Source organism: Tyto alba, unplaced genomic scaffold (genome assembly GCF_018691265.1).
Source record: "Tyto alba isolate M040663 unplaced genomic scaffold, T.alba_DEE_v4.0 Super-Scaffold_6, whole genome shotgun sequence".
NCBI classification, from domain to species: domain Eukaryota; kingdom Metazoa; phylum Chordata; class Aves; order Strigiformes; family Tytonidae; genus Tyto; species Tyto alba.
The window spans coordinates 46,963,939-46,990,983 of record NW_024881327.1 but is presented as its reverse complement, the minus strand read 5'-3'; the positions used below and the strand labels follow the sequence as shown (position 1 = coordinate 46,990,983).

At 44.7% G+C, this 27,045-nt stretch overlaps 1 protein-coding gene and 1 long non-coding RNA gene across 7 annotated transcripts in view; one reads left to right on the top strand and one right to left on the bottom strand.

The window, feature by feature from the left end:
- Positions 1-22,777, top strand: part of FGFR3 (fibroblast growth factor receptor 3) — a 58,070-nt gene extending 35,293 nt beyond the window's left edge. Inside the window, exons 6-18 of one of the 6 annotated variants that reach the window (XM_042807889.1) lie at positions 2,643-2,766; positions 3,184-3,374; positions 7,015-7,165; positions 11,049-11,236; positions 12,146-12,294; positions 12,386-12,507; positions 13,747-13,857; positions 14,015-14,205; positions 15,523-15,645; positions 17,317-17,387; positions 18,799-18,936; positions 19,408-19,513; positions 19,598-22,777. In XM_042807889.1, the coding sequence (XP_042663823.1) occupies positions 2,643-2,766; positions 3,184-3,374; positions 7,015-7,165; positions 11,049-11,236; positions 12,146-12,294; positions 12,386-12,507; positions 13,747-13,857; positions 14,015-14,205; positions 15,523-15,645; positions 17,317-17,387; positions 18,799-18,936; positions 19,408-19,513; positions 19,598-19,762 (1,830 nt within the window). In that variant the 3' untranslated portion in view covers positions 19,763-22,777. Of the gene's footprint in view, positions 1-2,642; positions 2,767-3,183; positions 3,375-7,014; positions 7,166-8,233; positions 8,379-11,048; positions 11,243-12,145; positions 12,295-12,385; positions 12,508-13,746; positions 13,858-14,014; positions 14,206-15,522; positions 15,646-17,316; positions 17,388-18,798; positions 18,937-19,407; positions 19,514-19,597 lie in introns of all 6 variants that reach the window. The other 5 variants (XM_042807888.1, XM_042807892.1, XM_042807891.1 and 2 more) reach the window with 5 other exon arrangements.
- Positions 22,778-22,802: 25 nt separating this feature from the next.
- Positions 22,803-27,045, bottom strand: part of LOC122154881 — a 30,460-nt gene continuing 26,217 nt past the window's right edge. The window contains exon 2 of the long non-coding RNA XR_006167016.1: positions 22,803-23,691. This is a non-coding gene — a long non-coding RNA (uncharacterized LOC122154881). The remainder of the gene's footprint in view (positions 23,692-27,045) is intronic.

Here is a 27,045-nt window from a genome sequence, read left to right as displayed (position 1 = left end):
CAAGAGAGAAGGGTGAGTGTTGAAAACATGAAGTACAGGCTAACCTAGTTTTGTTACAGTTCATCCTTAACTGGTAAAGAAAAAAAAATTAATATGACTTATCATATGAAGTTTCCCAAAGAGCATTAATGGTTAAATCCTTGTAAAGCCTGCAAGAGAGAAGGGTGAGTGTTGAAAACATGAAGTACAGGCTAACCTAGTTTTGTTACAGTTCATCCTTAACTGGTAAAGAAAAAAAAATTCATATGACTTATCATATGAAGTTTCCCAAAGAGCATTAATGGTTAAATCCTTGTTGGAATCTCTAATATCGTAAACCTGTGTGTGTTAAATGACCCTAGAAGGGAAGATTGAGGGGGAGGGGAGGTAGAGGATTATCCCTTCCCCAGACCATTGCACTGACTTGCATACCAGTCTGGCAAACACGGACTGAGGTTCCAAGTGTGTCTGCAAATGTTTGTTTCACAAGGAGCCAAGAATGACAACACCAAATAAACCAAAGGGATTTCCAGTATCTCACCCACCTGATTAATGCCTGCACTAAGTCACTTTATGTTTCTAGTGTTTTATTGAGTGCAGAGACAATCCTAACTTAGGAAAGTCCCTTTTTATTATCCTTTAAACCTAGACACCAACCTCAACCTAAAAAAATAAATCTTGTTGCTTCTAGAAGAGTTTCCAAACAAGTTTGGCATCATGAGTCTGTGCCTCCAGGTTCTCCTCTCTGTTCAGAGTCCAACGTCCCCATCACAAACCTGACAAAGAGAAGTTCTTTGAAAGTGTCATAAAAGTGACTTTGAAAGTGCATGCTAATTAAAACACCTAATTTGGACCTGATTTTGTAATACAGGTCAGACTACGGAGTTGTCCATGTATCTGGAGCCCCATTTCCTTGGAGTAGCTCCTCAGGGTTCCAGACACAAATGCTTTGCAATGCTGAAAAGTGGATTAAAAGAAGTCTTTAGGCATAACTGTGAGACAAGCCAGTGTGGAAATGAGCCACTGCGCAGCCACAAATTTGCATTGAAACTTCCTTGACAGTCTGGTATGTTTAGGTGTGAACTCAGAGTCCAGACTTTCTGTTCTCAGAGCCTCTCTTACCCTGTAATTGCTGCACTGTTACAGAGGTGCACCAAGTGGGACGTTGCTTTACAAAAGGTGTAATGTTGGTTCTGCATTGGGCCCCATCTGTGCTGTCCTGGGTGGGCAGAGGGTGCAGTCAGACCAGGCCAGACATCTGCTACAACCGAGATTTCTATACAGACTGTTTAACCACAGCCTTCTATTACCTATAACCCGAAATGAAAGGAAATGTGGTCTCTGAAAAGTGGGGTGCTCAGCAGTGCTGTTCTCAGGCATGCAGAGATCTACAAAGCTTTGTTAAAATAACTTTTGCTTGCTTATCTTGCAACTAAGCTGTCTAGTCCTATGACTCTAAACTTTCTCTTTGCAAAATTCCAGTTTTAATTGCAACTTGACCCTTTAAAGGAAAGCATGTGGATGCAATTTACGTGTAGCAGAAGAGGTTAAATGACTTCATATTTGAGTTCACCTGCTGCAGCAAGAAACCTCCAGGAGCAATTACACCCTTGTTTTTTCCATTAGCCCTTGACGTTCTGTAGCACAGCATTATTATAATCTCCGGCTTCTGTGTCCTTGGAGTCACCTTCAAACTGTTTAATAAAGTTAAATGTTCTGCTCTGGGCGGAAGAAGGCATCAAATTAATATCCAGAGATTTAGAGAGCTTTCATATGCTATGCATCCTGAAGTCATCTTTGTTACTGTTGGTTGCTTTCTGTATTAACTCAAGATTTGCTTTCCATTTCTGTTATTTCCTTTATACTCATTAGAAACGAACGTTCTAGCTGGAATCATAGGGCAGCAGGTCAAGGTGGAGACATGGGTTGTGCTTTCCCTTCTGCTACTGAACAACTAACAACTCTGGACATGAGCCACACCCAGAAAACTAACTAGTATAAAACTTGGTGCCAAAAAAGAAGCGCTGACCAGGCATCCTAGGGACCAGACTTGAGACTGGGCATGTTTTCTCCTGTTTTTTACAGGGAATTTATGGGACTAACTCAGATGTAGACACATTTCTGTTCAGACAGATTCCATGACCTGTTGCCTCTATAGTGCACATCTTTAAAATATGTTGTAGATGGGTAACAAGTATGATTTCTGTTGTTTGTAGACATCTTATAGGTTATATGTAGCAGTTGATAAAGATCTGCAGATGAGAATACAGTATTTTGAGCTGACAGTCTCTGGACCAGAGTGATCTGTCAAAGGCAACCAGCGGATCAAGAGTTATCTTAGCTGATGCCTTCTGAAGTCATTATTCTAACAAGAGGTGCCACATTCAGCTGTCAGTTGGTTTCATTATAGTTATTATTGTGGAAGCATCTACAAGTTCCCCCTTACAATCTCAGCGTGTTACATTGTGTTGCACTGTTGGTCTTAATTCCTTTTCACATTAAGCCTTTAATGACCCTTGAAATGGGTTCTTGTGATGTTCAGGCCTACTCTGGGGTCCATTCATGCTGCCCAAGTGTGTAGAAACTCACTGATTGTTGACTGATTTGAATGGTCTGGTCATGATGGTACTTGACCATGAGCTTGACGGTTTGATTTCTTCTAGTTGCGACATCAGCAGTGGAGCTTGGTGATGGAGAGTGTTGTGCCGTCAGATCGAGGAAATTACACCTGTGTTGTGGAGAACAAATATGGCAATATTAGGCACACGTACCAGCTTGATGTATTAGGTGAGATTTCACTGTTTTCCCTCAACCGCTGATTTGTGATGATACTGAACAGGCATGTGATATGATATGGGAAGCAGGAGCTTGGTTTCTTGCCCAAAGTGCTGGATCACGTGTCTTCTAAAACCAGAAACAAGCTGCCTTTTGGCCAACAGTTCAGACTCAGATCAATAAAGTACTTAGCTGGTGTACAGAGTGGCCAGAGAAGGAATGGCAGGACGGAGATGCTTCCTCCATTCCCAGGTGGTTCTTCCCTGTTTGGCTTAAGAATCACTGAATAGAGCAGTGGCCAGGACACCTAAGGGACAATCCCAGTCTGCACCCTTTCTGCTGAAAAGACAGGAGATGAAGGGTTCAGAGGAGAATCCTTGCTGGAAAAAGGACAAGTAAATTAGGATTTCCCTCTCTTCTGTTTTTCAGAAAGGTCACCCCACCGACCCATTCTGCAAGCAGGGCTCCCTGCCAACCAGACCGTGGTGGTAGGAAGCAATGTGGAGTTTCACTGCAAGGTCTACAGCGATGCCCAGCCTCACATCCAGTGGCTGAAACACGTGGAAGTCAACGGCAGCAAATATGGACCCGATGGGACACCCTATGTCACGGTGCTGAAGGTTGGTACATGCTCCTTCTTCTCACGCTCAGGGCAGTCCTTCCTCTGCCTTGGTCTCAGTGTTACAGAGACAGCAGCTACATTGTGGGGATGCTCCTCAAATAAATGCGCTGCCATACTCACGGCAAGAGAGATCAGCACTGAGTAAAGGTGCTCACCATCAGTGGAAGCCATAAACTTTATTTACATATTTATAAACAAGCCCTAGACTAACTGTGCAGTGCAAACCAGAAGCTCCCAACAGAGTATGTTCAATGCCACAGTTCCTAGAAGGGTAATCATTATTTAAATAAGATTTTAGGGAGCTCGAGGTCTCATTTTCTGTGTTTTGTGTCTATAAGAAAAACGTAATGAGTATAAGCCAAGCACCGCTGTTAGGATTGTTCTTTCCTTTAAGCCCATGCAGTGGAATACTTTGCTTTTTGGAGGGGGTACAGCAAAAATGTCCTAAAGTTGATGTTTCAGACTTCTGTTTGCCAGAGATAACACAACTACTGTAGTGGCACGGATAAGCAAAGTAGTTGTAAGAGCTGAGGCAACTGTGAGAAATGCAGCATAATAAAAGAGAAGCTGTCAGATTGCATTTGACCTAAAATTGTAAAAATAGCCTTTTTTTTACAGCTTCAATAGAGGTATTTTGGGGGCTTATTAAAATAAAAGGCTCCCAACTAAAACACATTCTTTCCTTTTCAAGAAAACACACTGCAGCGTGCACATACTAAATAACGCTGAACTACCAGCACCTGAGAGCTGCTAAGATTTGTGAACATTGCTACTACCCATGCTCAGGAAACCCTTTTTTTTATCGAGCAAAAACTCAGTAAGACTACTTTGCTAAAATGCTTTCTTGAAAGGGAACTTCCAGATTATAGCCAGAACAAATCCAGTGGGCCTGGTTTCACCTCAACCTATGTAAATATAAAAAGTAGAGAATAGAGAGTGAAAAACACATTGGACTTTTAAAATCCCCCCCCCTTTTTTTTTTTATTTTGATAATGAAAGGTATCCTGTATTGGTGTTTATTAAAATATATAGGGCCAAATGGGATTTTTCTGGCCCTGCAGCTGAAAGGAGATTTTGCCCCTGCAGTTTCAAGCTGAGGTTGTCCTGTGCATGGATATTCCCTGTGCACATCCTGCTGCACACACCCTTCTTCTCTTTGTATGAAGTTTTCAAAAAACCCCACTTACCAGACAGCATCTACAAAACTGTAACTCAGCCAGATACATGATAATAAAAGCCAGAGACCCTGGAAATAATTACACAGATTGAAATAACAGATTGGTTGGAAGAAATGGTTGGAGACAGTTCTTCAGGATTGGCAACACGCGCTTCTCGCGAGTTGATAAAACTTTTTGTTTTCTTGCTGTCTCTCCAAATGTGTTTGAATTATGCATATTTGAATTTCCCCTGGTTTCACAGCCCAGTACCAAGCTCTGAATAGCTGGCTGTGTCACATGCCATCTAGTATAGTCTCCGAGCTCCGTGTGTGGTCCCCATGGGATAAAGTGCTACCTTTTGGAAGTTTGCAGAGCCGCTGCGAACAGTGCCTTGTGTCACAAGCACAAGCTCCCATTTTTCTGTGGCAAAGAACATATAAATAGTCTGTATAAATAGTGTTTTAAAATTAAGTTGGAGCAGCACCGGGGTGGCTAGGTAATTAGAATTGCCAAATACCTTCTCTTCTGTGGACGGCAAAGGCTCTGCATTCCTCGAAGGGGAGCACAGGCAGGCGTTTGAAAGCACAAGTTTTGTTTGGTTTTATTTTTTTGCTGAATAGGACCAGCACACGTCTATTTACTACTTCTGGTTAATCAGGAATGCTTTGAATTGTATTAATGCCGGCATCAGCGCTGGGGCACAGAGCATTTCCATTTTGGGATGCATCTTTTGTGCGCCAGTACTGGGCCTCTGTGGAGCTGCGTCAGGCCCAGCTTTGCAGTGATTTTTTTTTTTTTTTTTTTTAAATATGTGTGTGCTTGTTTTTTAAAAGTTAAGATCTGATAAAATTATCTCACTGTCATCTTGGGGCCAGTCTGTTGTCTTTATGGACTGGTTCCCCTCATGTCATGCTTTGTCCCAGCGTCCTGGCTGTGCCGCTGGAGCAAGATGCTGTTAAAAGCCCATCCCTGCCCACAGCTGCTTTAGAAAAAGTTCTCTCCTGCCCAGGGTTTTGGTGCCTGCAGGGAGATAAGGTTTTTTTATCAGCCCGCCCTTCCCTCCTGCCTTCAGGAGATTTTTGTGGAGTGTGGGGGCTGCTATGGGGCAGTTTATATATGGGGAATATCCCAGTCTCCATCAGAGTGAGGGGGACAGAGAGGTGCCCAGTACATTAAAATGAAATTCTCCCCTTCACAGCTAAATGGGGAGGGAGGGGGCAAAACCCATCCCAGTCCAGATGGATAAATTGAATGCTTTACTTTCAACCCATTTTTCAAACAGTCTGACAAAACCAAGCCATCACCTGCATCAATTCCTGAAAGCATGGGCTAATTTGTGATCAAAGGAAACCCCTTTTGCTTTGCAGAAGAGCACTAAATGCGTTCCAGTTACGGAGGGGGGGCTGGCAATGCTGTGCCCAAGCTTTGTCAAAGACTAAATTGTATGTTCTGCATTGAAACATGCCCAGCTTAATTATAAACAAGGCAGCAACAGCAGGCAGGCACATTTACCCACTAGTCAGGACAGACAAACTTGCCAGCACGTAAACTTTAGAGATGAGATCAGCTCAAAACCAGCGGTGTTTGTCATCAGAAGTGGACACTGGGGCTCCTCTCTGATGCCACCTCTGGGTTCAGTTCCTAATAACCATAACATCTGGCAGCCCTCTTGGTTTTAATGGGCTGCGAGTCATATTGTCAGGATCAGGCCGTGAAATTGAAGGGACTGAGACTGGACTGGAGAGCCTAAGACCAGAAATGAGAAGACCAATTGTTTTATTTTCATTTCCAGAGCTGAAGCTGATATTTTTTTCTAGACTTTCCCTAGGCTGCTTCTGAGGTCACCCAAAACAGTTGTGTATTTTCAACCAAAATAAAAACAACTGTTTAGGGAAAAAAATGATGTGCTGTTGTGGCAGCATAGAAGAAGAGAAATAAAACCCTTGCTTAAGAGTCTGAAGTTTGTTTGATTTATATACACCACTTTATTTAGTAAAGAAGAGGCTCCTATAAGCAGTGGAAAAAATTACAGCTAATTTCTGAAAGGCAAAGTCAGCAGCGAGTTTCAGACCGCCACTGCTTATATTTTGTTTCCAAATTCTATTTTGGAATCTGATAATTGAAACAGTATTTGCTGAGCCTGGTTGCAAACACAGATCTCTGCTTAAGCCCTTTCTCTGGTGCTCCTGTCTGCAGAGTTATTAAGAAACTGTAGGGCCTTTGCTGTCAGATGGGGAAGTGGGAAGTTGGTCTGTTTTTTTTAAAAAAAAATTGCATGTGTGAAGGGAAAGGAGTTCACTTGCACGTGGTTTGGGGGCCAAATGCAACTTCTCTTCTTCACCCAGATCCTGGGTTAGGTCTCTCACCACAGGGTGAGCAGCCAAAAAGAAAATAGCCATGAACAGTCAATCCTAGCTAATATAGGTGCAATGGAGGTATTGTTTGGTTTACTGAAGTTCAGGTTTCTGTCTATTCCTGCAGTCTTGGATCAGTAAAAACGCTGAAGCCGATGCTAACCTAAATCTGTTCAATGTGACAGAACAAGATGAAGGAGAATATCTGTGTAGAGCCAACAATTTCGTAGGCATAGCCGAAAAACCATTTTGGCTCCACATTCGCAAACCAAAACCAGGTAAACCACAGACTCTGTCCCAAGGCCCTGGCAACCGCAAGAATGAGCTATAACATTTTTAAGAAGCTAGTGATTAAAATTACTATTCATTTTATATTATATCCTGTCAACTGACGCTGAATGGCTTTATCTTATTTTCTTGCTAATTTTTTTTTTTTTTCACAAGAATGTAACGCCTATACAGCAATTGCCATGGAAAAATTCCCACAATAAAATGACTGTCAAATTTTGCTATCAACTCTTCACACTTTTATTCCTTTCCCTTCCTTACAATTGAGTGCTGATAACAGAATTGCATGTTAATCACCTGTGACGTTCAAATCTCTGGAAAACCAAGCTGTTTCAAGATTTTCATGTGTAAAACTGGTATAATCAGTTCTGTCCTTTGGAGAAGTCTTGGAGAAATAAATGTCAACATTGGCTCATTCAAATAAACATGTTAAATAGAGAGCAGCAGCAATCTCATGGGCTCTGGGGTTTGACTCCAGTGTGGAGGGTTTGGCTGCTGTGTTGCTCAGTGCCACTTCCTTACAGGCACCTTCTTACAGTACAGTATTGAGGGCTGTGTAATCAATATATGGCTTTGAGATGCCCACTCTGAAAAAAATTCTAAAATTCTATATTTTTTAATGAAATAACAAATCAAAATGTATGTTCCTCTGATCAGCACTTGAGTCTTTCCCCACTACATCTCCCCTCCTTTCTCCTTCCTTTCTGTCTTTCCTCACCTCTTTTACCATCTTTCTTTCCCCACTCCTGTACTCACCTTACTAACCCAAAGTCAGTCATATTGTGGGGGCAATTTTTCATTTGGATGCTTTTGCTTGCATGCTTCTTTAGTGGGACAGAGTAAGAACCTGGTGAAGGGAACTTTTTTTGCTTTTGACTACAGGTTGCAGAGGGGAATGAATAAATAAATGTGGAAGATGGGCCATTGGAAAAAAAAAAAAAAAAAACCCGCCTTAATCTGCTTTTGAAATTTGCCTGTGGTGTCCTCACACTTGCTGGGAATGTGGCTTATTCTCTGTTTTCCCTCTTTCTATATGTGTGTGTTTTTTTTCCCCGTAGACGGCAGGTGTTAACACAACGGATAAGGAGCTAGAGATTCTGTACTTGCGAAATGTTACTTTTGAGGATGCTGGGGAATATACTTGTCTCGCAGGGAATTCTATTGGGTTCTCACATCACTCTGCTTGGCTGACGGTGCTACCAGGTATTTCCTCTGTGCTGGCCTCTCCTTCCCTCTCCAGGGTGCCTTGACGTTTTGCTTTAGAAATGCCAAGTTCCTGCAGCCTGCCCCTTGTTTGGAAGAGGGGGCGTTACCCAGGGAGGGCTTTCCTCTGGGATTTGCTGCAGACCCCTGTTGCATACTCACAGCTGACACTTTTTGCATTGCATATCAAGATTTAAATTATTATTGCAGTAATGATACAAGTATCTCCTTTGATCTAGAACACCTCATAGGGAGGTGTTCACAGCCTCTTTGTTAGGAGACTTTTAAGTGTCAAAATTAGGAGCTTTGTCTTTTTACGCTGCCAGTGGGAAAAGGAAGCCTCCCCATCAGACGATCACAGGGCACCTAAATTGGACATGGACTGTGGATCATCTTTTGGAGGAACCTTTCTGTTTAACCTCATATCCTAACCTAAAATTAGATGCAAAAGTGGTTGGTGTAAGTACACCTTTCCCTGCCTGTAGCATTATTTCCACTTGATGGATGAGCAGGCCAAGATAGCGATCTCAAACAGAAGGTCGAGGAGAGTCATCTGTAGACAGACCCCAGGAGTCCTGGCTCCCAGAGGCATTGCATGCTGCCTGCTCCAGCTGGGATCGATGAAAGCGGCAGTGGGCTTGAAACCCGAGGCCAGAGTGACCTCAATTTTGTGGTCCTTTCATGTGCAAAGCTCTTATTGACAATGAAGTCAGCACAGAATGTGCAACAGAGGGGTCTGCTCTCCGAAAGAGGGGAATGAGGTCGTGCTGTCCCTTCACTTGCAGAATCTGCCTCCAGCTATCCGGCAGGCTTGAGCACAGTCCAGGAAAGCACCAGCAATATTCATATTGAATCTCCGTGGGTGCTCTGCCTCGCAGAGAGTGCAGGAACAGACCTGGAGTACGTTCAGTACATCTTTACTGAAAGGGCACCCAAAACCCTATACACCCCACTTTGGCTCACCCAGTCGTAGACCACATTTGGGTCCATTTCGCAACACATCTATCTCAGGATGTGTTTAGGAACTGGAAACTTTGGCATTTCTAATCTTGACTTTATTTATGTGGGTTATTTGGATGTAATTGCTTTTATTGGGACTCAAGGTCTCCTCCTTGCCCAACCCTGCTGCCAGTAGGATCTGCTGGTCTTTTCTCTGTTTATTTGCCAGCTCTGTAATAGCTGATCTGATCCTGTTTCTGCTTCTGCCATCCACTGGCTGAGAAATTGTTTCCTTTGTTTAGAAGACTAATGTCTCTGTTATTTTGAGAATCTCCTGATACTATCTCATCTGACTGTTATGCTGTTTTTACAATGTATGAACTCACACCTCTTATTTAAGCAAAGAATAAGCAAGAGAAAACCCACCAAAAAATCGTAAAGTGGAACTTTATATTGAAGTCAGACGCAGTGAAGGACAGCTGTCTGTGCAGCAGCAGGCCTTGAAGCGCTACACACAGAGAGGGTGCAGGATACAGCCCGTCTGGGGAACCTCTTCTTGTAAACCCCTATCCACGCTACGGGAGGAGAGACATGGAGCAGAGGGCAAGACAGTGTGAACCAAGGCAGCAGAGCTGCGGCACCCACCATAGTGCCTGATCCTGGGAGATCTGGTAACCCTTCCTTGTAGGAGGAGATGGCCGCATGGCAGGATCAGGCCCTGCACAGCTGGCACACAGGCTGGTGCAGCCCCCAGTGTCACCGACAGCCCTTTCCCCATGTCCCCCTCGACACAGCCACTGAAGACCTGACACAGAGCCTGCTGCTGCCAGGGGAAAGCTCCTGCTGCTTGCCGAAGATGCTGCTTTGGGGCAGCAATGATGTACATGAGCTGTTAGTGAGCTAACCACGCTGGCATGACTTCATTATAAAGTTTCCCACTGCTGACTGTTCCTCTGATGCCAGCACACCTTGCGGGGACAGAGAATTAGTCCCACCGTGGCCCCTTCCTCTGGTCTACGTGCCTGTCCTGAAAGGAACAAGGGGAGAAACACAACTGAGATTTTCTGGTCCCCAAAAAAGTCTCGCTAGCAGGTAGCCACTGCTGGTGGGCTCGGGCCACCACCCTCCCATCTCAGCTACCTCTCTGGGCCAGACTTTCTAGCCTCTTTCCAGCAGAACTAAGTTTGAATGAAATAATTATGCAGACTGCTCTGGTGAGGCTTTTTCCCTGTGTGATGACTCACCCCTGGGTGCCCTTCAAGCCCCTTCGTCCCTCAGGGCAGGCACTGGTCCAGTAGAAATGTTTGCTGGAGAAGTAAAATCAGCGAAGTGCAGCAAACCCCAGTCCTGCAGCCTTTACATATCTGAGGCATCCAGATATGTGGTGTGGATATTCAGGGAAAGCAAGATCTGGGTCAGAGGGACAGCACAGATGTGAAGATGCCTTTAACCTAGAGCAGTGGTTTTCAACCTGTGGGCTGAAGACTCATAGAAACCCCAGGCTGGCATCAAAGGGTAGTAATTACCCCCCAAAAAAGGCAAACTGCACTAATGTTTTAACTACAGCAGCAGTTAGAAAACCACTGGCCTAGGACAGTGCCCTCACTGAAGTCACTCAGTAGATTGGCATAGATGAACAAGTCCTCCCCAAATTTCTTATTCTGCATGTGTGTAGTTGCATGTGGGCAGCTGCCCACCCTGTTCTGACTGCCATTTCTTGTCACCCCGCAGCAGAGGAGCTCATGGAAATGGATGATTCGGGTTCAGTGTACGCTGGCATTCTCAGTTACGGCACTGGCTTTATTCTCTTCATCCTGGTGCTGGCCATTGTGTTTATCTGCAGGATGAAAATGCCAAACAAAAAAGCCATGAACACCCCCACTGTACAGAAAGTCTCCAAATTTCCACTCAAGAGACAGGTAACAGAAAGTAGATACAAGATTCCTATTCCCCGCTATGGTCATCCCTTTTTGTTTTTTCCCTCCTTGAAATTTTCTCTCTAGGTGAGAAGCTCTACCAGAAAAACATTGCCCAAGAGGGACATAAGTTGGCTGCAGTTTAGGAGTTTAACCCCTCTTATTCATCTTTTTCTGTTCCAGTGGAGCAGTAGCTGGTAGCAGCTGACTCTGATTCATGAGCAGCTCCCAAGCAGCAGCGTTTCTGTTTCTCTTGTCCAAGAGGGGCTGGAAGTGCAGCTGTGGATGCCACAGAAAGCACATCTTGCAGGGGAACAGTTTAGTCCAGGCTCTCTGGTGGAGCAGGGATTTGGGGAACAAGTGCACATTGAGTTGTGCTTGTTTCTGCTTTCACAGAGGTCACTGGTGAACCCGAACCAATTCTCATGGAGGTGGGAGAGGGTCCTCTTTCTCCATGCAGTTAGAGATGCTCTGCCACATGTACATGCAGAGGGGCAGGAGCAAAAGGCACTATGTAAAACCACATAGTGAAGGATATGAATTTCATGGCTTTGGCTGTGCAAGCAACGGTGGGCATTCAGAGTGCCAAAACAGGGGAAGTCACTCCATAGCCTCTACATGCTATGGAGATGCACAGAGACTAAATGAACAAATTATACCTCCTGCCTGCTGGAGAGTACTGGCCGACTTACCTTCCTTTCCACGAGCTAAAAACCTGACTGCAGGTGCCTTGATCAGTGCATTTCTTCAAGGATGGGGGGAGTGGCGGTGGTGAGGGGGAGTTCCCCATTTAGAAATTACCAGAAAGTTGTCACTGGGCAAAGATAGCTCAGACCCCCTCAGTGATCCATCTCAGTCACTGCATTCCCTAGGAATACAGTTGGCAATAACACTTCATTTGCTCTACCCAAGCAGGTGTCGTTGGAGTCCAACTCTTCCATGAATTCCAACACGCCCCTGGTCCGGATCACACGACTCTCCTCCAGCGACGGGCCGATGCTGGCCAACGTCTCCGAGCTGGAACTGCCTCCCGATCCCAAGTGGGAATTGGCACGCTCTCGGTCAGTCAACCCACGAGTCGAGGTCCCTGCGCCTGTCGGTAGTGTTGCCACCCTGGTACCCACTAACGTGCCTGCTTGTTCCTCCTTCCAGCCTGACCTTGGGGAAGCCGCTTGGCGAGGGGTGTTTTGGCCAAGTAGTGATGGCAGAAGCGATTGGGATTGATAAGGACAAACCAAACAAAGCTATCACAGTTGCTGTCAAAATGTTAAAAGGTATGGGGAGTCCACGGAGGGCAGAAGAGCATTTTGCACGGGGGTTTCCTCTCTTCCCCCCTCTTAAGTCTTTTATACAAACAAATACCATAGAAGAAAGCAAGAACAGCCTTTCTTCCCCTTCACCCACATAGCCTGGGGGTGAGGGCTGTCTCCTTGGAGAGCATGTAGAAGTGCAAATCCCATCAGGAAGAGGGACTGGGAATTAACCCAGTTCTCTGCCAAGGGGTAGTAGCATCCCTGAGAAGAAGGGGAACCCCCTTCACTTCTAGCCAGCTCCATAAATCAGCCCACTCCTTACTCCTCCCATAACCAGCACTGCCTGTTCTAGCAAAAGCTTATGCAACAAGCACAGGCAGAGTTCGCAGAAATTCAGTTGACAAACCCCTTCTTGAGGAATTTCTTCATTGAAGAAACTTGATCCCAAACTCCTGAGAGGTTAAAGGGAGGCCAAAAACGGGGAAGTCACTGGGCATTTCCAGCTGAGTCTCTGTTTCCCATCCTTCCCCCGTGCACAGTAACCACAGACAACACACGGACAAAATCACTCTGAGGAGTTCAGCTGGGGCAAGCAGAGCAGATGCTCCAGCAGCAAGCAGCCTAGGGTTGAGGTTACTTGGGGTGACATCTTTAAAAAAATAATATTTCTTATCAGAAAATGATTAGTTTAATTTATATTACCTTTAGTCCATTCTGAAGTTGTTTTTGGAAGCAGGAACATGTCCATCTTTCCAAACCAAAGCATTAATTTGGGGAGGTTTTCCCCCATTTCCTTACTTTTGTAGAAAAAATACAGCTTTCCGTGCAAAAAAAAAAATGTTCCTTCCTCTGGTCTCTCTCCCAACTCTGACTTTCCTCCATCCTTAACTCTTTGCCCCTGGGCATGAGGGAGGGAAACATTCAGAAATAGAAAATGGTGCCAGGTACCAAACCTGACTATTTTTTCTTTGATACTTATTGGGATGAAACAGAAGAGGAAAGGTTTTATTGATTTCCATATGAACATTTCTCTCCATCTATTTGTTTTTATTTCTTGGAGTCTCTTTTTTTTTGAGATAGTATTTTTGGTTTTGTTTTGATTCTTCTTTCCAAAGTAGAATAAAAACAAACACTGCCATATTTTGAGTACTGTTTCCCTATCAAAGCCCCACATGGCTACACAGCAGTTGTATTAACTACTTCACAGAACCCATAATTTATTCCTGACGTTTTTTGGTTTCCCTCTCTTGCTTTGTCCAGATGATGCCACAGACAAGGACCTTTCTGACCTGGTCTCTGAGATGGAAATGATGAAAATGATTGGGAAGCATAAAAACATTATTAACCTCCTTGGTGCCTGCACACAGGATGGTAGGTAGCAAAGCAGCCCAATGATCGCAAGGCCGTGACAGGTTCAGGTTTGACTGTCCCATCTGTATAATTACTCACTGGCTGCCCAAAATGTCCCAGAAGAGATGTCGGTGGTCAGCTGTTCCTCCACTGGATGCTGATGTTCTCTTGCTTGCAGGACCGCTCTACGTGTTGGTGGAATATGCATCAAAGGGGAACTTGCGGGAATACCTCAGGGCACGTCGCCCACCTGGCATGGACTATTCCTTCGACACCTGCAAGCTGCCTGAGGAGCAGTTGACATTTAAAGACCTGGTTTCCTGCGCCTACCAGGTGGCCCGGGGCATGGAGTACTTGGCATCTCAGAAAGTGAGTTGAGAAACCTTGTTTGGTAGAAGCATCGGTCAGACCCACGTGTTCAAAGGCATGCAGTGCTCTGCGTGTGTGTGTGCAGAACAACCTCAGGCAAAGTGTTGCAGGCTTCTCCCTTTAGAGATCAGATTTTTTTCCGTATGAAGTGTCTTGGGTTTTTTGCTGGAGGCTTCATTCGTATGCAGAAGTTCACGTATACTGGCTGCATCCATGAACTGTACAGCCCTCGCTGTTGTCTGCAGGCCTGTTAGCATTCCCAAAATGCAATTAAAAGCACAGGCAACCCCGACCTTGGTGTCTGCCCTCACCAAGTCAACCTCTGCCACTTGTAGAGGTAACTGTCTTTCAGATGTGCAATCCTGAGGCTCTGACAGCAGCGGTCAGGGGGAGCGTCACACCAATTTGCGAGCTTCCACTGTGGGAGATGTTACATTAATCAACAGTCAGGAGTTACATGCGCCCCTGTCCCCACCCATCTCCATTCTGAGATTGCTAAAGATGGAGAGTACCCGCAAGGAAGCTGAGATCCTGGGTGTAGCTCACGTTTGCAGCTGTCACCAGCACGTGTAGTCTCAGTGGGAGTGGAGCCGGTGGTGGATTTGGCTCGATGCATGGCCATGCCCAGGATGCTCCCTGGGAAGCACTTTGCTGGCTGCTGTATTTGCTTACATCATGCCCTGGGATTAGTCCTGATTTACCCTGACATCAACAAGTGGGGAGTCAGGCTTTGGGTCACGAAACTGTGCATCAGCTAGCATGACCTCTTTTTGTGGGCAGGGAGCACTATTTTAGCTTCAGATGTCAGATGTGTTTGTCCTGTGACTGCAGTTCAGGGTGGATGGATCATGGTGGCTTCTCTTTCTGCATAGTGCAGGCTAATTTAGCTTCTTCCTCAGCTAACAACTATGAAGTATTTTGGATGTATTAGGGATGTCTTAATTTGAGGATTTTTTTCCTTCAAACTTCAGCCTGCGCTCCTCTTCCTGGAGGAAGCAGGGCAGAAAGACAGCCTCACATCCCAGTAGGCGCCCACAGAAGAGGAGTGTTGGCTTTCTCATCTGTGCATCCCTTTTGGAGAGAAAAGACGCGTGGCTGTGTCAGCGCTGAGGCTGATGATTAGGTGTTGCTAAGAGGTGGCTCCCACCGAGCATGCACGATGGGGCAGTGACACAGAAAGCGAGGAGTTAAGCAGTGCCCATAGCTTTATTAGCTTGGGAGTCAATGAAACAGCAGCTCATAAACCACACGGTGCTGTTGGTTCCAGGCACAAGCAGCTAACAAGCCATTATTTATTGCCTTGCTCACCTTTCACAGTGCATTCATCGCGACTTGGCAGCCAGGAATGTGTTAGTCACTGAAGACAATGTGATGAAAATAGCTGATTTTGGCCTCGCCAGAGACGTTCACAACATCGACTATTACAAGAAAACCACCAATGTAAGTACAGAGCTGACAAGCACATGCAGTTCTCCTTCTGGCAGGGAATTTGGCCATCCCTGCAGTAAGTGGACCTTGTCTCACATCTTCCTTTCTAGAGGGGCTTAGGAGGAAGAAATCTGCTGGGAGCCTTACCTAGTGAGGAACTGTAGATAGGCTGTTCCCAGGAACCCACCCTGCTTTCTTCCTGACAGATACTGCTGCTGCTAGCAGCTAGTCTTTAAACTAAGAGAAGCCAAGGGTTTTACCAAAGGGGAATGGAGCCCTTTCCAGTCTGCTGCACTACTGTTCATAATGTTCTCAAGGAGCTAACCCCTGGTCCTACCAGAGCCCATGACAGAGGAATGTCACTTTTTGTATTCCTAGAGCTACCTGGATTTCATGCATTTCTCTCTCTTTTTACAACTGAGCTCCTTGACTCCACTGTGAAGGGTGAGATGGTTCCAGCCATGGGCTGAGTCCTGGAGCCATTCGTATTTTCTGTACAGATTAATTTAGGAAGGAATGGCTAGAGAGACAACCCATGTCATGGTTCAAAGTCCTGCAGTAGATGCTGAGCTCTGAGCAGTTCATGGGACATCCTCCCCAGCACTGCCACATCACAGAAAACAAAGCACATCCCAGTGCTCTGCAGCAAAAGAGCAAAAGGCACAACTATACAACATAGTGTGGAGCTGGAAGTGGAGGAGGTTGAAGTTATTGGAGAACCTGAGGCTCATGCAACTGCAAGGGGTCTCAATGTCCAGGCAGTCCTACAAAGCCTACCATGCCCATAGTGGTAATTTCCAATTTCATATCAGAAATCTCTCTTAATTACCAGGATTTCTTAATCATAAATTAAGAAAAAATCTTAGGAATATTAATAGTAAATCAGATGGATTTTCCCTGTTTGAGCTGTCTTGGATAGCTGAGAGCATAATCTCATTTGTGCATCCTGCCTATGTCCCATCTCTGGTTGTCTCCCCCAGTGAGACAGTGGGTGAGAAGAGGACAAAACCCTTGCATAGCCAAATTATACCTCAAACACGAAACAGTCCCTTCTCACTCCCTCCAGGGGACAAGCAAAGCCCAAAAGAATTATGATTAATCTAGTCATTCTAATATCATATTTCTCATATGCAACAACCCATGTTTATGACCCTGATGTAGGATGTTCCCCGGGAAGCCTGGGATCAAACCTCCCCCCTTTAGCCTCCAGCAGGATCAGGATTTGTTTCTTAGAGGGTCTGGCCCTTGCCTTCATTCACTCTTGGAAGTTTCCCTTCAAGTTCAGCCTAAGCCAGGTTTGGACTTGGAGTCAAACTGCTTCTTCCAACCAAAGAGATGGAAAGTGTTGTCCCATGCTCTGCTGCAGAACTTGTTGCATTTGTGAGCGATGGATGCTGTTCCCATGCAAAGATTTATATGCACTGATACTTTAAACCTGCCTTGGCAGTGAAATACAGTCCTCTACAGAGAGCATTTACTGCAAAGATTGTCAGTGAAGATCCAGGGATCAAATACTCTAATCTGTTTATATGTGGCCACTACTGCTTTGCCCAGTGACTGGGAAGGCAGATGTAGTTGTTAATGAAAATGTTTCAAACTGGATTAGAAAAGAAGATTCAGATGGTGCCGTTGTGGCTGGGGGAATATGCTGATGGGATGTTCCCATTGTCTTCCTAATTACAGGGTCGGCTGCCTGTGAAATGGATGGCTCCAGAAGCCTTGTTTGACCGGGTCTACACTCACCAGAGCGATGTGTAAGCATACCCACACTTTTTTAAAAAAAAGTAAAATGACAGGGAAATCAGCACTTATAGTATCTTAAAGGCTGAGCACAAGCTCATTCACTCCTGGGGCGCCTGGGGATGCAAAAGCAGATGAATCTATTCCAAGCTGCAGCTTTGCACACATGGTTTTATTTTAACCATTACTTAGCTACTTTCATCCGAGGATGTCTAGCAAGCTGCTGAGAAATTATTGGAAGGCAGTCAGTTATTTATTGTCCATTTTATAGATGAGAAGATCAATCCTGAAGTCAAAAAATATCGTGCAAAAAAAATTACTCACAACTTCCTCCATGCTTTTGCCAGACAGTTACGCTTCAGTTGAGTGCATGGGATGAGCTTGAAATATTCTGTTCACTGTTAGTAGAGTTGATCAGAGAATATTCAACAAATATATTCTTGGACTAATTTTGCCACTTCATTTACTTGCTTTTATTTTTCCTAATTCTGTCTTGTCCATTTTGATGCTTCTGCACAGTAAGCAAACAGCAGAGCTCACAATACGTGTAAATCTGTATCATGTCTGAACTTAACAAGGTCTGAAGTAGCTCAACATGCACACCAGCTTTTTTATTTCAATATTTGGTTGATAATGGCATTTTTTACAGTAATTCAACAGCTAGCCTGCCTGCTCCTCAAGGCTCACCGCTTGCAATTGGACAAATGAATCTTTCTATTTCTGTATTTTTCACATACTTTGGCTTTTATTGATCTTAAGTCATAGTTTCCATGCTTAGGTAATGCTGCAGCAGGCATGACGGATAAATCAAAGCTAGAGAACAGGAGAGCGAGTGTGCATGAAAGCGGAACAGAGACAGATAATCCCTGTTTTTAAAAAGAAAATGAAGAAGGCAAAAAATATTTTTGAAAAGGAGGACTTTTAACCAGAGCACAGCTGCAGGACTGGAGTGTGTAACGTTAGTGCTCTGCTGATTTTTGTTGGGGTGTTTTTCTCCTAGCTTGGCCAGTGAAATGAGTGTTGTAACAAGCAAGTTTTGGTATCAGCTTGCACAATTAGTGGCCTGTGGTTCCAAGCCTGCAATTCAGTGAAGCTGTGCATGAATAATTTGATTTGTTCCATTCAGTGGAGCTGGTGGAAGACCTAACAAAGAGCTGGGGGTGATAGATGGGCTGTCACCTATCTGATTAAATGCTCATTTCAATTTCAGACTTGGTGCCTGGGATTTCTTTGCTATTGAGTTGGATCAGCAGAGATCTCCAAGTAACTAGTAAAAATGGCCTAGGCAATTAGTCATGCTATTGATGACTTTGTTAGCTATGCATGGCTGCACAGAAATAAAGCCAAGCGGGGGGGGAGGGGATATAGAGGGGGCTTGGAAAAAAAAACCTCATTGAATTTTAAAGATCTTTCTTCGGTTTCCAGCTGGTCTTTTGGAGTGCTACTATGGGAGATCTTCACTTTGGGAGGGTCTCCGTACCCAGGAATTCCCGTTGAGGAACTCTTCAAACTCTTGAAGGAAGGCCATCGGATGGACAAACCTGCAAACTGCACCCATGATTTGTGAGTGTGTTGTAAGGGGTGGATGACCTCGCCCCACTCCCCCCTTTCCTCTGTGACCAAATACCACCACAGGCCATAGGTTTAGGTTGTTGGAGCATCCCCGCTGTGAGATTGTGTGTCCACCTCCAGGAAGGATCACCCACCCCAATTCATTGCAGCTCAGCCCACGACTGCTGAGCAGCATAACGTGCCTGCTCTCATTTGGCAAGTGGCTGTTGGGTGGGTCATCTTCAGGACAGGTCCTCCTCCTGCTTTGAGAGTGCAGACACGCATAAGATGATCGGTAACGAGGAGCGTGGCTCCACAAAACCCTCCTCCTTGTCCCCCCCCAGCTGACCATGGACCAAGGGCACCGTGGCTGAAGTTGCACTGGCCATAGCTGTTCTCTCAGGCAGTTCGGGGCAAGGTGGGCAGGCGGGTGGGTGCCAGTTAGCTCCACCATGGGTGACGATCCCCTCTCCTCTCATGCAGGTACATGATCATGCGGGAGTGCTGGCACGCTGTCCCCTCGCAGCGGCCCACCTTCAAGCAGCTGGTGGAAGACCTGGACAGGGTCCTCACCGTGACGTCCACCGACGTGAGTGTGGTGGCGTGGGTGCGGGGAGGGGCCGCTCGGGGGGGTGGGGGGCACCCAGCATTGATGGGTCTGTCACCCTGGCAGGAGTACCTGGACCTCTCGGTGCCCTTCGAGCAGTACTCGCCGGCCGGCCAGGACACCCACAGCACGTGCTCCTCAGGGGACGACTCGGTCTTTGCACATGACCTGCTGCCCGACGAGCCCTGCCTGCCCAAGCACCCCCCCTGCAACGGTGTCATCCGGACGTGAGGACACCCCCAGGGCGGGCAGACGGACGGACGGACGGACGGACAGATGGATGGGTGGGCAGCATGCCCATGGAGGTGTGAATGTGGGGCGCCGAGGATGAAACCGTGGTGAAGGATCTTCCAGTGGAACTGCGTGGTGGTGCCCGGGGATTTGTGTTGTTGTCAAGCTGTTCAGGGTAAAAAAAAAAAATATTTTTTTTTGTTGTTTTTTTTTGTTGTTTTTTTTTCCCGTTTGCTGTATAAAAAGTCAAGAAGCACTGTCTGGCCTGAAGGAACTAATCTCTTGCCAAGATGATCTATCATATATGATTTTTTTTTTGTTTATTTTTCATTTTTTGGGGTGTGTTTTTTACTAAGCAGAATGTTGAACCTGAGAGGCGCTGACCTCTCAGCCTCCACGCTTGTGTTTTGAGTGCCAGAGTAGCCGTTCTGTGCCTGCAATACGAAGAAGAGGAAGAAAAAAATCTTACTTTAAAAAAAAAAACAAAAAACAAAACAAAACACAAACAAAAAAAAGTGTAAAGAATGTAGAAATTCTTTGCTTATGCAATCTGTACATGAACCTTTTTGGTGGAGCTGAAAAGCCACGTTGCCTGCAGGGATTCATATATTTATAAAAATATCTATATTTTTGTTGTCGTCGTTTTTATAGCTTCATGATCGTACTACCCAGCTACATAGAAGGAATCTTTTTTGGAAGGAGAAAAAAAAAAATTAAGTAAAATGCAAATCGTCATGGAGAAAGGAAAAAAAAAAAAAAAATTAGTAAAAAGAGACAGTCAAGTCATCTGAAATGGCGGCGCTTTGGCCGGGCTCGGCAGCCACCAGCCCTTGCGCTGGGCTGAAGGCGATGGGGCCGTGCCGAGGCGGGAGCAGACCCCAGGGATGGGCAGAGACCCGGCGGCGGCCACAGGGGTCCCCGTGGAGGAGAGCATCACCCACCCCAGAGAGCGGCGGGGGACCTGGCTCCCGGGTGCCCGTGCAGCATCTCAAGCCACATCCTGACCTTTGGGAACAGCCGTTTTGGGGAAGGAAAAAAAAAAAAATTAAAAAAAAAAAAAATCTCGCTTTTCGGGGTTTGCATAATTTTTCTTACCGAGGGTGAGCGGGAGGGGAGCAGCTCCTCCATCCGCCCCTCGACGCCAGCAGTTTGGCTCCATCTACGTGCAGTGACTCGGAGAAAGAAGTTACGGGTACCTGTAGGCAAGAGCCTTTAACTTATATCAAAAAGGTTTATTCCAGAGAATCTGTGTATATATCTATAAATATATCCTGTATATATATAAATAAATATATTAAAAAAAAAAAAGAATGTATAATACTAATGCAACATAAAGCAGTACTGAGAGAGAGTCTCAAAATACGAGCATTGCAATCTAGGATATACTGATCTGGGCAAAAGCAAAGAGTTTTTTGTTTGTTTGTTTTATATCTTCACAGTTTTGTTTTAAAAATTGTACCTTAACATGTATATTTGTAAAGTTATTTATAGACATTAACATATCTGTTCATCAATTTAAATAGTGTAGCATTACTGTAAACTTTAAAGTTCACCAAGCTTAAGGGTGGGGTTTTTTTAACTTATTAAAAATGGAGAAAAATTTTATTAATCAAGTTTTTCTTTTGTGTTTATGGGAAATATTGAAAGAATGTATAGATGTACAGTCCTTTAACAAATTACATTTAATGTTATAAATATATATATATATATGTATTCATTAAAAAAATATTAGTTTATCCTGGATTGCAGTCAGCAAAAGTAGGTTTATTTTTCAATACATCAGCAGTGGTTAAAACCAAACAAATAGCAGCAGAGAGATGAGTTTTACGTATTTCAGAAAAACAGGGCTAAGAATTCTTCCATCAGTTTAACCACTGTGCATTAAGGGGGTGTGGGTGTTTATTTTTCTATTTTCAAATGAAGGTATTCGTTGTGGTCGATTTAATAACAAGTATGCAGCAAAGCGAAATGTTGACTTTGGATGATGCGGGGTAATATTTTTTTCCCCCCCTTTGCCAGTACCGTTGTATTTTAGGCTTCAGAAATGCCATGTGAGCAAAATAGCAAGAAGAGTGACACTGTTTGCAGGAGAGGTGCAACGACTGCCTATTTCTTTTGCATCTAACACGTTGGAAAATGCCAGTGATGCCTGATTTTCTGAGTTTAAAATGCTGTGCTATTTTGTTCCTCGATGTCAGATAACTATTTAAAAGCACAGGAGTGAACTAAGAAATTTTAGCATGGCTCAAGCTGACAAGGGGGGAGATTTGGGCTGGGGGGTTTTTGTGGATGTTTTTTTTTTTTTTGTCCAGAAGACTTTTAACTGCTACCACAAAGAGGCAAGGCAAATTGCGTCCTAAATTCTTTCTTTCCATTTTTCTCTGGTGCATATTACATATCAATGTTTCAGAATAACAGGATGACAGCATCTCATTTTAAGATTTTTTTTTTCTTCTTAGAGCCACAAAATCCTTATCCTAAAATAAATAATTTATAGTTTGAGGTTACTTCAGTGGAAGTTTGAGAAGGTAGATTTCTATAGTTTTTTGTTTTGTTTTCTTGGAATAAAAAGAATTTTTTGGTATTTTCTTACAAATGTCTGCTAATTGTGTACATTCCAAGTACTCGAAGCATTGAGGTTTCCTGTACTGAAAAAAGAAAATGTACAAAACTGTGCATGATTTCAAATGTTACTAGATATTATAAATATATATATAATTTATTGAGTTTTTACAAGATGTATCTGTTGTAGACTTGTTGACTTTAACATTTCTTATTCAATGCTTATATAGTTTTATAGCCTGGACTATTATCTTTAAAAGCTTAAAAAAATTAAAAATTCCAATTTTGTTACATTTTATACTGTTGATGTTACAATCCACAGGTTTGCATAGCGTGATTTTTTCAATGAGCAACTCTGTTCAGTTTATTTTAATACTGTATTTCTGTGCCTGACAGCTGCAGCTGTCGAAGGTGTGAGATGAACACTAAATAAAACTATTCTGCTTTTGTTAACATGGCAAACTTACTTTTACCCCCCCCCCCCCCCCCCCCAAAAAAATAAACAAGTTGTTAAATTTGGGGGTTTATTCCCACTTGTGAGGGTCCTTTGCAAAACCAAGTCTTCTAGGCTCTGGGATTTGTAGTGTCAGGAGGATTTATTTTTTACAGTGCTGCTTTGCAAGTCCTGGTCAGCACAGGTTTTATATTCATAATAAATTTATAACAATTTTGTTTTAAAGGCAGTATTGTTTCTTTGTTAGTGGGTATATTTATATCCACACAAGCCACTGTGTGCATGCAGGTATAGAGGTATTTAACCCTCGCTCTCGTACAGGATTAAGCATATAGCAGTAGCACAAGGGCAGGAATTGCTCATTAAACCTCTGTTGCAGATTTCATCCAGACCAGGACGTCTTCCAGTGTGGCCGTGGTGGTGCTCATGGTGTTGGGTTCAGCTGGTGGAGGTGCAAGGGCCGCTGGAGGAGCCCACCACGAGGAGATGGGGAAGATGGAGGAATCCAGCACAGGCAGCCTGGAAGTGCCAGGTGGGACAGGAGCAAGGGACTTCATTCTGCCCAGCTCCCAAGGAGCAAGGGGAGCCCAGGTTTGGTTTTGGCCTTGCAGGGGTTGAGCAAGGGGACTCAGTAAATCCTTGCTTTGCTGGTAGCAGGCAATGCAGGAAGATATTTCAGCTTGAGAAAAAGCCAATCCTACCAGCACTTCCATATAATATTAATGGATTCCTACAAGTGATCCTGTTGAACTTCATCCCAGACACCTTGATTTTTGCATGCAAGTTTATCTACCTACCTATAGCCTGCTTACAGGAGCAGGCATCTGTAGTTTTAAGGAGCCGGGCATGGGAGTGCATGCATCTGAGCAGGTTCCATCTGCGGCGTTGGGACTGCCACCACCATGGTTACATCCTAGTAGAATTAAAAAAAAAACAAAAGCAAAAACAAAAAACACACACACAAAAAAAAAAATACAACAACAAAAACACCCAACTAACATGTTTTTTAGGTCATTTCCTTGCCATTGTGAGGAAAAAAATAAAAAAAAAATCATTCTAGGATGTGGAAGGCAAAGTCTTGCTACCTGGAATAGGTTGTTTCCATGCTTTGAGGAGACACTTTGCTAGCCAGCCCCGCACCCTGCCCCAGCAGGAGTGGCGTGGGCTGAGCAATGATCCCCGGCCAACCAGGGCTGCAGTGGAAGCACAGCTAAACAGCCCTTTGCTGGCTCCCACTCAAATGGCTTCATCATAGCAGGGTGGTGAGGATGCTGTGCACCATTTGCCACCAGGACTTGAAAAGCAGTAGAGGGATGGATCATTTGGCAGTTAGCTGTGGTGTGTAGCATACCCATGCTTTATAGCTGCCCAAAAACAAGTCCTCCAAGCACATAGAGACCACAGAAGTCAAAGTCTCAAAGACTCAAGTCTCTGGCCTGGCACAGTGGCTGACCCACTCATGGAGCCGGTGTGATGTTTGCTTTCCTCTTGGGTTTCATGATGTCATTCTTCCCTTGCTGACCTTCTCCCACAGCAGTGTTTGCTTGTGGGTTAGGGAGGAGGGGTAATATTTTACTTTAATTGCCCTACAATGCAGCCAGTTCTTAGCCGAGGATGAATGTTTGGCTGCAGCGTGTGATGTGCATTGAGCAACATGCAAAACAATCTCAAAGAACATTTGCAAAGTTTCTCAGCTGGGCTGCATCACTGAGCAAATGTCCCACTGCACCTCATTCCTCCCCTTCGGTGGCTGCAGCCTTCCACCCAAACTTTATGCCCTTTCAACATGAAAGAGGTATTTTACAAAGCAGAACAAATGTCTTCTTTCCCTCTGTGGGTGACTACACAAATAGGGCCTTGCACTGGACCCCATGACCTGTTTCATAGCAACATTCAAACAAATTACTAAAATAGTGATTTTAATTTATGTGCTCCCATTGGCCATGACTCCATGGTGAAACAGGGAGTATTTGGCAAAAGGAAGGGAAGGCTGAAGGCCTGCAGGTGTTAGTAAGTGATGGCAACTAGAACTAAAATAGCAAAATTTCCTGGTGGCCAGTGCCATTTAAAACTCTTGAAAGAAGTGTCTCCTGCTGGTGGGCTTGTCAAGCCCGTTCATCCCTCCCAGAGGCTACATAACCTCCAGAAAGGGAATATGGAGATATGGGTTGTGTTGACATGAAAAAGGAATATAAATGGTGAATGACGGATCTGCTCAACACCAGTTGAGTAGCTAAAGCTACTAGCAATGGAGGGACACAAGAGAATGGCCAGTGAAGATGCTAGAACATGAAGTGCTTTCTAGGGCTTCACAGCCCAGAACCATTGGCTCACCAAGAGACAGGGAAGGGATTTGTTACTCTTGCCTGTACCCTTTTCTTCCTCCACCTTCTCAGCCACGCTAGCTCTAAGCATAGTTTCATTTTCTCATGCCTCTGATTTAGTTTCTCTGTTTCATCACCATCATGGTGTTTTTCACAAACAGCATCTCGGGTGTAGGCAACATGTCACGCAGAAGCAGCATTGTGTCCTGCCCCAACAAGATTATTGTCTAAAACCAGGAAAGAAATGAATGTCCTAGCACACAGTGATACCATCAGCTCTGAGCTCTGTGGGGACATTTCTGCCCACACATATCACTGTGTCATCAGGTCTCCTGGTTGGTGCCCACCAAAGTCCAGACCATAACCACTGTACCTGTCCCAGGCCCCTTTGGAGGGGGTCTGGCAGCATGCAGGAGTGGGGGGTAGGAAAGGAAAGTATGCAAGCAGAAGAAAGGTATCTTACCAAATGTGCAGGTGGGATTGGCCCAGGAGTGACTTTGCTAAAGGTCAAAGTCTTCATGCATCACTCACCAACCATGAGTTGCTCCAGGTTCCTCACCAGTTCAGACAAAACTGACTTTTCCACCAAGGAGGAAGGACCTCAGTTGGGAGGGGAGAGCAAGGAGAAGGGGCACAGTAGGGTGCATCTTCCAAGCAAGAGCTACATTCAAATAGGTATTGAGTACCAAACTCAAGCCATGAAAGCAAGAAGTTTGGCACCAGCCAAACCTAACAGTACCTAATGGTCCCTCCACAATTCTATGGCACTGGGGTGCACTCCCTACGCATTCGGCCAGAAAATCAGGCAGCACACAATAAAACCAATGCTGGACAGAAGAAGATAATGCCATGGATAATCAACGCACAGCCTCTCCAGTGATAACACACACTGTCTGTCTTTATTACTGACATTTAGCTAAATGCCACGCACGCTTGCCTTTGGGTCTGCCTCAACACCCTCTGTATGCTCTCAGGGCATGGAGACTAGGACAGGGATGGAAGGTGGTGCCACTGCCTTACATCAAAGGTAGGCACTGGGTTTGGGTTCAGTCTACTCTGAGCCAAAGTCAACATGGATATTAGGGTAATCAGAGACTTCCAGATGCTAGAGACTGTATTAAAGATCAGGTTGCAAGCAGGGGTGGTGAGGCTTGCTACCTTTTGACTATTACTGACAAGACCTTTTGCTAGGAGAGGAGCACAATTTGAAGTATTGATGGCATAAAATCAAGGCTGAAAAAGGCAACATAAAACAGCACATTCCCTGAAGACTCTGCCAGGGTGGTAGGACTGGGCAAAAACCGCAAATTCCTACAAGCCCTCACTGAAACTGCCTCAAGGAACTATCCGTTTTGGAGAGTAACTTTGCAAATATGAAGTGATCACAGCCTGCACAGACATAGCATGAAGCTCTGGGGAGAAGTGCTATCCTGACATGCTCACACACACCCAAAACGGCTGCCTGGACAATCAGGACCCAGCCAGCAGCTTGCCACTTTCCCAGGGGACATCATGGTTGCTCTCTGAGATAGGTCTCATCCTACAAAAAAAAATCTGAACCCAATCCAAGAAAAATCATTTAATGCCTTTCCTGGGTAGCACCACAGGTATCTTTTTTTCCCAATATAGCAAATAACTTGTTCAGGATATGGTTCTTTGTGCTGATCTTCCATCAGACACTTATCTAGTCTGCTCAGCAAGGCAGAAAACCCATTTATTGGTTCTAGCCAGTCAATGTCAATTTTTCCACTTCCACACCGGTAATATGGAAGAGACAGACAAATACAATTTCCCCCCACAGTAAAAATCAGCTAGACTTTGCAGAAGTTGTTTTCAAGCAGACCGTGGAATTAAACCTGCTTTGGTAGTACTGGCAAGTAATGTCTTGCTATTGAAGGAGAGAGAGATCTGTTTTCATTCTCTTGTGCCTCCCTGCAGCATTT